Source organism: Molossus molossus, unplaced genomic scaffold (assembly GCF_014108415.1).
Source record: "Molossus molossus isolate mMolMol1 unplaced genomic scaffold, mMolMol1.p scaffold_m16_p_11, whole genome shotgun sequence".
Taxonomy (NCBI): domain Eukaryota; kingdom Metazoa; phylum Chordata; class Mammalia; order Chiroptera; family Molossidae; genus Molossus; species Molossus molossus.
Genome location: NW_023425346.1, coordinates 59,990,959 through 60,004,195, shown reverse-complemented (window position 1 = coordinate 60,004,195; position 13,237 = coordinate 59,990,959). Strand labels below are relative to the sequence as shown.

The 13,237-nt window shown below is 39.9% G+C and overlaps 1 protein-coding gene across 1 annotated transcript in view; it reads right to left on the bottom strand.

The window, feature by feature from the left end:
- The window catches only part of TMEFF2 (transmembrane protein with EGF like and two follistatin like domains 2), a 246,782-nt gene extending 234,179 nt beyond the window's left edge, over positions 1–12,603 (bottom strand). The window contains exons 1-2 of the mRNA XM_036254118.1: positions 11,274–12,603; positions 8,777–8,886 (exon numbers count right to left, since the gene is read on the bottom strand). Coding sequence (XP_036110011.1) covers positions 8,777–8,886; positions 11,274–11,445 — 282 coding nt within the window. The 5' untranslated portion in view covers positions 11,446–12,603. The remainder of the gene's footprint in view (positions 1–8,776; positions 8,887–11,273) is intronic.
- Between the last annotated feature and the right edge of the window lie 634 nt (positions 12,604–13,237).

Here is a 13,237-nt window from a genome sequence, read left to right as displayed (position 1 = left end):
ACATGCTACTATATCAAAGACATTAAAAAGAAAGTAATGTCTAGCTATATTTGGAGAGCAAAAGTATATAACTGAAATGCCAGAAAATACAGTTACTCTTTAGCATATTTTTTTTTCTATTGAGTTTTAATCTTCATAAATTTCTAAATAAATGGAAAGACATTTGAGTTACCACTTAATTTTTCTCATATCATTATATATGAGATATTGATGTAGATGTAGTGTAGAGAGAAATAAAATGCAGAAAAAAATTAAGCAACTACTGAACTACATGTAAACTTTATTGACTATTCAAAAATATGATAATATATATTTCATAAACAGAACTTTCTTTTTTAAGAGTTGTTTTATAAAAAGTACACATTTTACAAAGGAAATTAGGCATCCTACCGGGTATACTCATCATAATATAATCACAGTCAAAGGCATTAGGGATACTTGGCTGTGGCCTATACCTGCTAATTATGCCAGAGATGTGATTATCTCATGATTACTACTACAGATGCACTTCATTGTTCAATTATAACAAATATAATGATGAAGATGATTATTTATAAATACTCACCTATGCCAAAGACTGAGCAAAGCAAATCATGTATACATATGTATGTGAAAACACTCTGCTGTCTTCTACTTCCTATTAAAATATTTGGATTTTTAATGTGTCATAAATGTATAACACTTTGCAATAAACCAATGATCTAGTGAGATGGCTAAGAAAGTTTTAATATATATGGTAATAAACATAAAATTCTATCATAAGTTAAATTCAACTCAAGGATTTATGTAACAAAAGAGGAAATTCTCAATAAAGTTAAAATCTGATGATAAAAACCTGAGATTTATGTTTTATTTTATTTCCTTACAATATCTGTACTTTCTCCTTCCCAATCAACCATTTAACTCTTGCTCTTTGCCTTTATGTAATATTGGCTTAATCATCCTAACAATTTAAAATGGTATAAGCCAATATTCTCTGAAATGAGAGTCATTTTATGAGCCTTACTTTGTATCAATTAATGAAAAAGTTAAATAAAAATTTTAAACTAACAATGATATACTTTTCTCCCAATAGTAAATCCAAGTTTTATGATACTAATTTTATCATCACCATAATTGCTAACATGGTGATTTAGATATTAAATATCATTAAAATGATTTAAATAATTAAAATATTGCATATTTTATAAACCATCTTTATTTCAACAATTTCTAACCTAGACATTCTGGAAGCCCTCTGTACAATCATTCCTTGCCACAGTTATACTATTTCTTCCAGACTCTGTCTGTCTACATGATAATATTTTAAAAACTGTTTTGATTGAACTGTTTTCCTATTGAGAATCTTCAACTCAATAACTAATTCACTTCTGATCAGGTGATACATGTATAAGGGCAGCTTTCCATATGCTTTCCTTCCATATATACATATATTAGCCTACACCTGAAAATTGACCAACCATAAGACCGAACATCTTCACCACTACTAAAGAAAACAGGCAATAGCAAAATGTCAGTGAAGAGTTGAATTTTCTAATGAGCAGTGCTAAAGAAAAACAAATCAATGGGGCTGGTGCTCATGGCAGAACCATGTCCAGGTAGATGGAAAAGTGCTTGACAAATGTGGTGTGTTCAGGACTAGGAGTAGGAGAATACAGGGAGGATTTATGAGGACTCACTAATACTACAATGGTATCTGAGCACATGAAGGAAAAACCATAAAGAAGTAAACACTTGATAACATATTATAGTCAGTAGACTTGCTGATTCTTTCAGTAGACAGAAGAGAGTCATAATTAGTGCAGATGACTAGACTAGTTGAACTAGTTAGCTTCTTATACTCGGGTCCTAGCATTCTCTGGTTACCTTTTAATCTCTGTCTCCAACCCTGGTTACAACACTTTGTGTGTTGATTGTTTAGGTCCACATTTTGTTCTCTCTGGTGTCTTGAATTTCCTTATTTATCCTTCTCATCTAATTCTGTAGATTGCTCAGATGTAGTGAGTGGACTGGGAGTGAAGTGTGGGAGGTATTTATTATCTCTGTCAAGTGCTAGTACACAATGCTGATATGCATCTTAAAATATTGAAAAAGCTGATAAAGTGCTCATATGCCACTTCTGAAGGATGCAGTCAGCCAAATGTGAACAGTGCTAAAAACAGAGCTACCAAGTTCCGTGCACCAGCCAACAGAGAGATTTGTATGGAGCTGAAAAGAGCTTAACTGTAGATTATCAGCAAGATGTTTTTGGCCCTTTAGTACCATGACTTGCACTCATTAACATGAATAGTACACAGAGAAAACATACTCTAAATCATTAACGCTCAAGAGTGAAGTCTGGTCCTACGTCTCCCAGCAATGAGATATTTAACAAGTTTATGCCTGTTTTCCCCATTTGAAATGGTTAACTGCGGCATTTAGGAGGATTAACAGAGTCCTGTTTTTAAAACACTTTGCAATATTCATTTATAAAAAGAAATAAAAGTGATTTGCCTTTCATGATATGTATTTTAACTAGCAGAGTCACCACCATCTAACATCAACACTAAAACATGCACGTCTAAAATTAGAAAAATAAAGGAAAACAGGATAACCCTAGCATAAAATTAAGCTAACTATTACATTAAAATATGCCAAGTTGTTTGAAATAGTGTTTAGTGGTAATCATAATACTGCTGAGTTTCAGATGAAGGCACATATTCAGATTTTAAGTGACTTGCTAAAGGCTACAGAGTTGGCTGGTACGAGAAGAAACAAGACTCAAGCCCAGATGGTTAGACCCATAAATGTATGTGTTGTACAAACTTCCTCTCAGGGAAAAAGAGATTCTATTCCTCCTAAGATGTTTTAAAATCTTAAGTTTATTTTCCAAATATGTGTTTTTTAGTAGAATAATTTTGTTCCAAAATGTCCACATTGCTTAAGAAAGCAGCTACAGGCCACACTTATAGATTCAATGACTTGACACTCCAGAATATATGGAATTCATTTGGCTACAAATGAACAAAAAATGTATGTGAGAAGCTTTTTATGTGAAGGATTACTTGTTTGGTTAATAAGGATTCCATTTAGCTGAGATTTCAGCATCTAGAAACTATGCATAACTTCTATTTTATATATTGTCTTCACCTTCCATGAAATCTGGCATGTAGAAAGTCCTCCACAGATGTTAAGTGAATTCTGCTATATTCCCAGTTGTCAAAGGCTTAGGAATAATGACTGAGAATATGCTATGTTTCTCTTCCAAAGGAGAAAAAGATTAAAAAAAAAACAAAAACCCCTGCATTATGGCCCAATCCTCTGATCATTTCATAGGTATCTGCTGTTACTTCTCTGTGACTACATTTATTTATATGAAAACGTTTTTATGATTTTAAGAGTGGACAGGCCTGTGGCTATGGTGAAAGTGACTCTTTGACTTCCAAGACTAGGTCACTAAAGGATACAGTCTCTACCTGGCTTTCTTTCTCTCTGGATGCTTGCCCTTGAAACCCAGCCACTGTTCTGTGAGGAAGCCCAAACTAGCCCACACGGAGAGATTCACATGGAAAAGGACCAAGGTTCCCAGCCGACAGTCAGACATAAGAGTGAAAACTCTGAGATGAGTACAGGACCAAAACTTCCAGTTCCCTCCCTTACCTCAGCTAACGCCAAGCAGAGCAAAGATGAGCTGTTTCCATTAAGCCATGTCTAATTACAGATTCATGAGCAAAATAATGTTTATTGTTTTGTGCCACTAAGTTCTGGAAGACTTTTTATGCAGTCCTAATAAGTGGAATAATTGCAGATCTAAAGCATGGCTTATTCAATAAAAATATTTACTATTTGAATAAATAATACCCAGAACACACATGGCTTTGTTATATTTTTTCATTAAAAAGTAATATTTGATCATTATTTGACCAGTGCTATATATAACTACTCCTCCCTTCCTTTTTTTTTCCTTCCATGCATTTGCCCGCTCATCCATCTATCCATCATCCATCCATCCATCCATCCATCCATCCATCCATCCATCCATCCACTGTCTCTAAATTTTTATCCCCACAGATAATTTACCAGATTTACCAGCACACCATTTGGTATAGAGATAGGAGTGTAGGATACATGAGGTTGGGCCCCATCTCTGGAACTCATATCATCACCTAAGAATTAGTTGTACTACTTTCTTTAAAAATTATGTTTTTATGGATTTTAGAGAGAGAGGAAGGGAGAGGGAGAGAAACAGTGAGAAACATCAATCGGCTGCCTCTTACACGCCCCCTACTGGGGATCTGGAGATGGATCCCCCAACCAGGGCATGCGACCTGACCAGGAATCACTGAGGACCTCTCCATGCTTGGAATGATGATCAACCAACTGAGAGCCACATCAGCCAGAGCAGTTGTATTACTTTTGATATGAACAGTTCTCCACAATAAATTTGTCCTTTTGTAGTTGTTACTGATATTTTTATTTGCATGTATAATGTCCTAGAAAAATATATAGATGTAGTGACAAAGGACCTCAGTTCTAGCTTTAGGATCAATACTCGATGGTAAGTTATTTATAGTCCTGGGCCTTAACTTACTCATCTTTTCTTTTTTATCCTCACCCGAGGACATTTTTGCATTTATCTTCAGATATAGTGGGAGGGAGAGAGGGAGGAAGAGAGAGAGAAACATCGACGTGAGAGAGACACATCGAGGGGTTGCCACCCACACAACCCCAACCAGGGCCAGGGACAAACTGCAACCGAGGTGCATGCCCTTACAGGAACCAAACCCGGGTCTCTCTGGACTGCGGACTGAGACTCTGACTCAAACCACTGACTCAAACTGGCCAGGGCTAACTTCCTCATCTTTAAAAAGAGAAAATAATTATCTCACTCAGTTGTGGGGAAAAAAATGAAATTCATTAGTCCCTCCTTATCCATGATTTCAGTTACCAGTAGTTAACATCAGTTCAAAAATATTAAATTGAAAATTCCCAAAATAAACAGTTACATTTATTTATTTATTTATTTATTTTATTGTTGACGATTCGTTACTTTTAAATTGGGTGCCTTACTGTATAGTATGATAAAATCTCATACCAACTTGCTCCATCCCACTGGGATGTGAATCATCCCTTTGACCAGTGTCTCCATGCCCATTAGTCACTTAGTAGCTATCTTGGTTATCAGATCAGCTGTCTAGGTATCACAGTGCTTGTGTTCAGATAACCCTTATTTTACTTAATAATGGCCTCAAAGTGCAAGAGTAGTGATGGAGGCAATTTGGATGTGCCAAAGAGAAGCCAGAAGGTACTCTCTTTAAGTGATAAGGTGAATACAGCACAACAAGATATTTTATGTTAGAAAACACACTAACATAACTTTTACTATAATAAATGATTTGGTTTTTCGATTTTATTACTAGTTATTGCTGTTAATTTCTCAGTGTGCCTAATTTATAAATTAAACTGTCATAGGTATGTATATATAGGAAAAGGCAGAGTATAGAGTTCAGTGCTGCTCCTGGTTTCAGTCCCACAAGGATACAGGGGACTACACTAATACATTTGAAGGGTAGAATACATTTATTTTAAATTTGAAAAAAGGTGAAGGCTTTATGTCTATGAATCTGTCTCTATTTTGCTTGTTCGTTCATTTTGTTCATTAGATTCTACATATGAGTTAAATCTTTTCTCTGACTGGCTTATTTCAGAGAGCAAGCTGTTAGCTGCGGGTGGGGAGTGGGAATGGGGTGTGGGGGGTGTGGAGGGATTGAGCAAAAAAGAAAAAACTCATAGACAGGGACAACAGTGTGGTAATTGCAGGGGTGAGAAGGAGAGGAGGTGGGTGAGGTGGAGGAGGGTATGGGGGGATAAATGGTGATGAATGGAGACTTGAACTGAGGCAGTGAACATACACTAGAGTATACAGATGATGTATAGTAGAACTGTGTACCTGAAACCTGTATAATTTTGCTAACCAGTGTCACCACAGTAAATTCAATATAAATTAATACATACATACATACATAAAATAAAAATAAGAGGTAAAGGCAACTATATGTTCACTTTGGTGCTCCAATGATATTTAAATTTGAAAACATTGTAGGTTATACACACATACACCCATTTCTCTTTGAAATTCATCTCTCAGCCAAAAATATCATAGTGTATATCTTATTTGAACAAAAGAACTATGACCTCACGTTGTTCAGAATAGTACACAGGAAAATAGATTTTTAGGACACCTTTCTTTTCATCAGATACCAGGGAACTCAAAACAAAACAAACAAACAAAAAAAATGCTCAAATTCATTGAAAAGGACAAACCCAAGATATTCTTAGCCTAAAATAGCCTATCTATTATTCTTTTTACAACTTGTACATTTTCTTTGATCTTCAATTTAATTCAGTCATGCTAGGCTCGTGGTAATGTGCAGAGTTTAAATATTCCACTCCAGGGAAATGTTTATTTTCTCCTGACACACTGACAGCTATTGTAAAGCACAAACTAATAGCAGTAGTAATCTAGTAATAAACTTAAAATGCTACAGGCATTAAGAAAAGAAAATTTACATTTTAGTTTTTTATTCAAACTTGCCTACAATGCCTCCCTCGCTCATCTATTCCACTCAATAACTATTTAAATTCATGACAAATTTAACTGATTGACCAATGCACGAAAAACACAAATATCTTTGTTGATAAAAGTTTTACCAAAACCCTTTGTGGAACCTAAAATCTGAATACCATTCCTTTAATAAGAAAATTGCACATTTCCTTTTATCAGCAAGCACGCAATTAGAATAGTGTGAACTCCTTTTTTTCCTCTTCGAGAAAGTGGAATTATGGCTCTGCATTTGAGAAACATTCTTCTTGATCCATTTCACACTGTTTATGAAGCTCACTTCTTATGTCTACCCTTGGTCATAAAAATGAAACAAATTTATAGGAATCACACATTGAAAGCGGAAGAAATCCACAAAATTCTGTGAGCCTTTGGTTAATGATTTATCCAACTCTATTTTCCCTTTAGTTAACATTTGGGGAAGTATGGATTGAAAGTTCGTATGCTTTATTACTCTCATGTAGTTCACTGAAAGACCATGATTACATTGTTCAGTGTGGCTGGAAACTTTACAGGATGGTGCCTCATGTGTATGAACTATGCAAGAATATGTTTCTAACACTATAGAATGGTCTAAAAGATTACAGTATGGTCATAGCAGTACTTACCTACCAGGAGGTGGTGTGCTTTACAGTATCACTTTTATTGCTTTTTTTAGAAAGAAGAAAATAATGTCCAAGAAGCCTTTACCTTCTCTATAAGCCACTCAAACTATATTTAATTGTGAATTCTCTTATCTCTCTTACAGGAAGATTGAATTTAATCTGAAATATTTAAATTTCATCCATAATCTAAATCTTACATACTATCACAAATATTTGGAACTGAATGTGACTTTGATGTTTTTATTTGATCTATATCCTTTTTGTTTTTTTTAGTTTTGCATACAATCTTGGAAAAGTTTTTCCTGATCTCACATATATAGTTTTGTTTATGCACATATCTCCTGGTTGAACCTTATGTTAGAATTCATGTGTATTTAAAGTAATTCAGTAACATTCAAAGGTGAATATAAGACATTAATATAACATCTATGATAGTTGAAGGTATATATGATTATGTAAACATTTTGAGAGAAATGAAGGTTTATAAGTTACACGGTAGAAAGCATTTGTTAGATGATGACTATACCAACGACATTAACAGTTCTATCTTTAATAGTTACTAATAATCTAGTTTTATGGCAACAGTGCTATAAGCTCTCTTTTTTATTTTTATTTTTATTTTTTTAACATGAGGCAAAGGACATCTCTCTAATGTTTCGGAAATCACTTGTGGCTATTTGTGCTCTTTTGAATTTCTGTGAGATTCATTTATAATTGAATATGGCACCTATGAAGTGCTGATATATATTTAAAAATTCCATGAGTTCCAAAAGTAGCACAGTAGTTTTAAAGTCACATTGGAAAGGAGTTCATTTAAAAACTTAACCAGATTACCAGGATAATAAAACCCAATACCATTAAAAGAGAGAACAATATGATCAAAAGTTGATAGCCCCAATCAAAAGAAACAATAAGTGAAATAAGCCAGAGAAAGACAGGTACATATGATTTCACTCATATGTAGAATGTAATGAAGAAATTGAACTACCAAGCAAAATAGAGATAGACTCATAGACAGAGAGCAGGCAGACAGCTCTGGTGTGTGTATGGGTGTGGGTGTGTGTGTGTGGTGGGGGGGAGGATTGAGCAAAAAGGAAAAAAAAAGAGACAGAAAGAATTCATGGACATGGACAACAGTGTGGTGATTGCGGTGGGGGTAGGGTGGGTGGAGGCACATAGGGGATAAAGGGTGATGGAAAAAATAAAATTAAATAATTTATTTAAAAAAGGAACTAAAGTACAAAATCTACACTTCTGATACACTTGCTATTGACCATGTCCCCAATAGTTGACATAAAATGCATGCTAGAAGAGACACAGAAACATAATTTTCCTTTGACACACCAAAGGAACAACCTGAAACTTTCTACTTCTATAGCATTTATAACTGGCTATGCATTTCTCAAAAAAACTATGCCTTTTTGACATCAGTTGGCTCTCTCATCAGTACTTTTGCTTGGTGCCAGCTTTCCTTTTAGCTTGCATAGCTATAAATTGCCAAGTGATGGGTTGTAAAGGGAGATCTTTGCTTTGTAGTCTCATTAATAAATGCAAATATCAGACTTCTTACCTTGAACTGACAGACGCAAGTCACAGTGTCTCCAATTCTTAAACATTCCCCATCAAATTTACAGGTGTTGGTGTCACAGAGGAAGAGATCATTTTCTCTGTCATCATAACCTCAAATTTAAAGAGAACACTCTAGTCATTAAAGAATGTTAGAGACTATAACAAAAATAGTGGTATCTTGAAGCTTTAAAAGAATTACCCTAAATTTTAATTCTGACAACCACAGCTGTATTACAAGGTCATTCTACTGATAACCTTTAAAAAAAATCTAGTTAATTAATCAATATTTGTTTCTTTTTTCACACTTTCTTTCTAGTCAATTCTCTTTTAATATCCTTTTTTGTAGTGTTCTTTTATTTTAGCTTGGGTTAATGCTAGCAGTGCTGAATGTTCAACACTTGCTTCCTAGCTTCCTTATTGTTTTCTCATTAAGTGGACTATAGTTTATGACCCACACACTCCAAATTTAAAAAAAAAAAAAAAAAGAACTGGTGATGGTCTCCGAATGCCATATTTTCCATTTCTCCATGTTTAATCATTTTTTTTCTTTATGGTCTGAAACAGCCCTTTATTTGGAATTTCTCCAGACAAAGAGGAAACAAAGCCCCAATAACAAAGATAAACAGGCACAGTGCTTTCTGTGATGGTCTGTCTGGCTCAAATGAAGATTGATCACTTATAAGTTAACAGGGGTGGGACGGTGGGGGTACCAGGTTCTTGACAATCTGCCTGGAAAACCAGTCCATTCTCTTTAGTTTCTGCAGATCCCTTTAAGATATCTGGCTAATAATGAATTTTTTCATTGCCAACCTCAATTTCACATTCAAGTTAATTATTTTCTAAGACAATACTATAGTTAGGGATGAAACAAACCAGTCATGTTGGGCTACAAAGCTAGCAACATTTCAAACAATTGATTTTGCAGCTTGTTTAATATTCCTATGGTAAAGTACCCAAAAAAGTGTTTAGGTATCTGCTAAGTGGAAATTAGCCTGTCTGAAATAACATACATGCACACGTGAACTACAAGTAAGTTATAGAAAACATGTTGAGTTTTCTAGAAATGCTAAATGTAGATATTGTTAAAAACAGAACAAAGGCAATCTATTGACCCAACTCTAATAGGGTTGCAAATCTTGTATTTAATAAGCACAGAGTACAATAATGCTTAATGATTTTCTTCGTGGAATTTACATCACTAACAAGCCAGGACTACATATTCTTTCATCCTACAAGTTACAGTTGGTCACTACCTCCTCACCAAAGTTACATACACTTCAGTTCACATACATCCTTTGAAAGCCACTTTATGTACAGCCAAATTTAACTACAGAAGGATCATATTTACAGAATGTGAAAAATGACATACACACTTGCTAAAACTAGAACAGACCATACCTAGAAGACAATACCCAGGCGTGTTAATGGAGTTTAAAATGCCAATGAAATCACACCACAATCCCGCCCGGTATACTAAGGGCTGTCAGACTGAAATGCGAAGCCAGCTCAGAGTGCAGCAACTTCCATCCGCGGGCCTTACTTCTTTAGGAGGCTTTAGCAAAGCCAAGCCTGCCAAGCTCTGGCGTTCAGAGTCTGAAGGGACCCAAGGGAGAAGGAAGAGCGACTAATCCACTCCAAGGAAGTCTGCTCAGAAATGGAGGAGTCAGCGCCCAACGGGGTAGGTTCGGTTCTCCGCACGGTTGCGAGTGAGCCAGGCCAGGTCGGTCTTGCCCACCCCCGGCCTGGGAGATCTATGAATGATTCTTCTCTCAACTTCCCTTGATCTAGGAGCTTGTGGAGGCAAGTGTGAGGCATCTGTGGGCTGCCAAAACAATGTCTTTTGCAGCCAAGGAGAGAGAGAGAGAGAGAGAGAGAGAGAGAGAGAGAGAGAGAGAGAGAGAGAGAGAGAGAGAAAGAGGGAGGGAGGGAAGAAGGGAGGAAGGGAGGAAGAGAAATAAATCGAATCTCTTAAAACCCAAGCTCCTTTAGAATCTGCGTGACCTGGTCTTGAATGCAAGACCAGTGCACCCTCATTGCACTTTTGCCAGGAATCAGTGTTTCCCCTTCAGTCACCATTTGATTTATTGCTTTCTCGCTCGTTCTTTCTCATAAAGTTATTTCTAGCTAGACTTTTTTCTTTAATAATGTTAAAGATTCTGTTTTAGTGTTTCCCCAAGGATTGGTGCTCTTTTCAGTGAGTCCACAAAACCATCCCGTTTAATGTTTCTCAAAATCTTTGCCGTTCTAATTTAACTGCAAGGATGCAAAGGTTCCCACACCTGCACTTTCTGCCCACCCAGACCCCTCCCCCGCCCCCGCCTTCCCTAGCGGCCTGGAACAGTTCTCTGGGCTCCTCCGGGTAGAGGTCAGTCGTCTCAGGGATTGGGGGCAGAGGAGTTGAGGGGCTGGGGAGATGCGCTAATGTAGTCTGGTCTGTGCTGGAAAGGCGCGTTTTCTCTGCGGGGTGGAGGGTTCGGAGGTCGGGGTTCCAGACTTACCAGAGCAGTTCCAGCCGGTGGGCGTTTGGCAGTCACTTAAGGAGGTAGGGAAAGCCGCAAGCTTCACCGGGCGGGCTATGATGAGTAGCATGACCGGCAGCAGCAGCAGCCAGCAAAAGCCCTCGCAAAGTGTCCAGCTGCTGCACTGCCGCGGGGACTCCCACAGCACCATGACTAGTTCGCGCAACTCTGCAGCAGCAAACGGCTTCCGAAGAACACACTATCGCGGGGGCCCGGCAGCAGGCTACTGAGCATCCCGCGGACGGCGGCAGCAGAAGCGGCGGTGGCAGTGGCACCTGACGGCGAAGCAGCAGCCAACCCCGCGCATGATCTCGAGAGTTTCAGCAACATCCAGTGACCCAGCTCAGCTCTGGCAGCGAGAGGGTCGTCCGCTGAGAAGCTACGCCGAAGACGCGGAAAGCTACTGCCATAAGGGAGGGGCTCCGGAAAGCCGGGGGAGCAGAAGACCGGAGTCCAGGGCTAGAGGAGAGGAGCCCAAGGAGGCAGGGTGGAGGAAAAGTCAAAACGCCCCGCAGCCAAGCAGCCGCCTCTCGCGCTCTGCCGCCCGCATCCCTCTGGCGTTTGGGAAGCAGCAGGTCCTTAGCCCGCCCGGGATCACGTGGGAAGAGGCAGACGGGCGCTGATTGGCGGAGCGGGATGCAGGTCCCGGGAGGGAGGGGTCGGCGAGGAGGTGCAAGGAGGAGGCGACGGCGGATGCCACAGATGGGCTGGCTTGCCAGGCGCTGGCCCGAATGGGGCTAGTCAGGGAGGGCTCAAGTAAAAATCGCAGGCGTCTGCGTGGGTGAGTCCCACATCTCTATAGTATACCACCTGTCTTTTCACTCTCGTCCCCATACCGAGCGCTAGGTCGGCTGTAGCGCCCCACTTTCGTGCGTGAGCGCCGGCTGGGAGCGCTGGCCGTGGCTGGGTGGCGTCTCCCGGAGCTGGAGTTAGTGAGGGCGGAGGTGGCGGAGGAGTGGTAGCAGCAGAGCAGCGAGCGGAAAGCGGGCGCAGAGGAGAGGGCGTCCTGCTGGCGCCCGGCGCTCCGGCGTGCGGGAGCGCGCCGCCTGGCTGTAACCGGATACAGGCTGGGAATACGCCGCGGAGAACCCGGGGACATTTCTCTAAGGAGTAGCAAGCAGGGAGCCAGAGAGGGTGAAAGGTGGTGAGGTGACAACGGCTTTGGCCGGCCTGGAAGCTGCAGCAGTTCCCACAGTAACCTGAGACCCTGAGGCTGCTCGCCAAGCTGGCTCAACCAGCCTTCAAGGCTCGCTCCTCTTCCTTTTCTCTCTTCTGCCTATCATCGCCCCTGCAAAGCCCGACCCAGCCCGGGGAGCTGAAGGTTTGAAGCCCTCCCCATCCCACGTCCATCTCCGGCCCGGAGATGGATGCCTGAGAGATGCGGGCAAATGTGTTTGGAAGGTCAGATTTGGTCGGGACAAGTGGTCAGAGAGAGGAAGGGAAGGCTCCTCTGCATCAGCAACGGGTGTGTTGCCAGGCGCATCCTTCCGGGAAGCAGCATCCGAGAAGAGCTGCTCAGCTGGACCGGCGGCCCGGGTAGTGGCCCTGGGAGCTTTACGCGGGTCTGGGGCCCGGTCGCCTGTGACCTGGGCTAGGCAAGAAGGTCCAACTTGGCAGGAGTGTCTCGCTCTGCGCCTTTCTTTCTTTCGCTACAGCCAGCGCTGGGCAAACGGCGTAGAGGGACCCGCCTTCTGCCTGCTGCATTCTTCACGCAGTTAGACACACTCTTTAATGGTATTTTAGTCCCTAGTAACCGGACCCACAGCTTCCTGGGACACGGATAGAGAAGAGCATCTTTCTCTCTTGACCCGGGTCGTTCGTTATTGTAGTGACAGTGTTTTGGATGAGGTTTTTTTTTTTTTTTTTTTTTTTTCTCTCTCTATGTGATCATTCAGTGGTTCAGGATTGTTTTTTCTTCTCTCCCTGCACCCTCCCTCTCTATT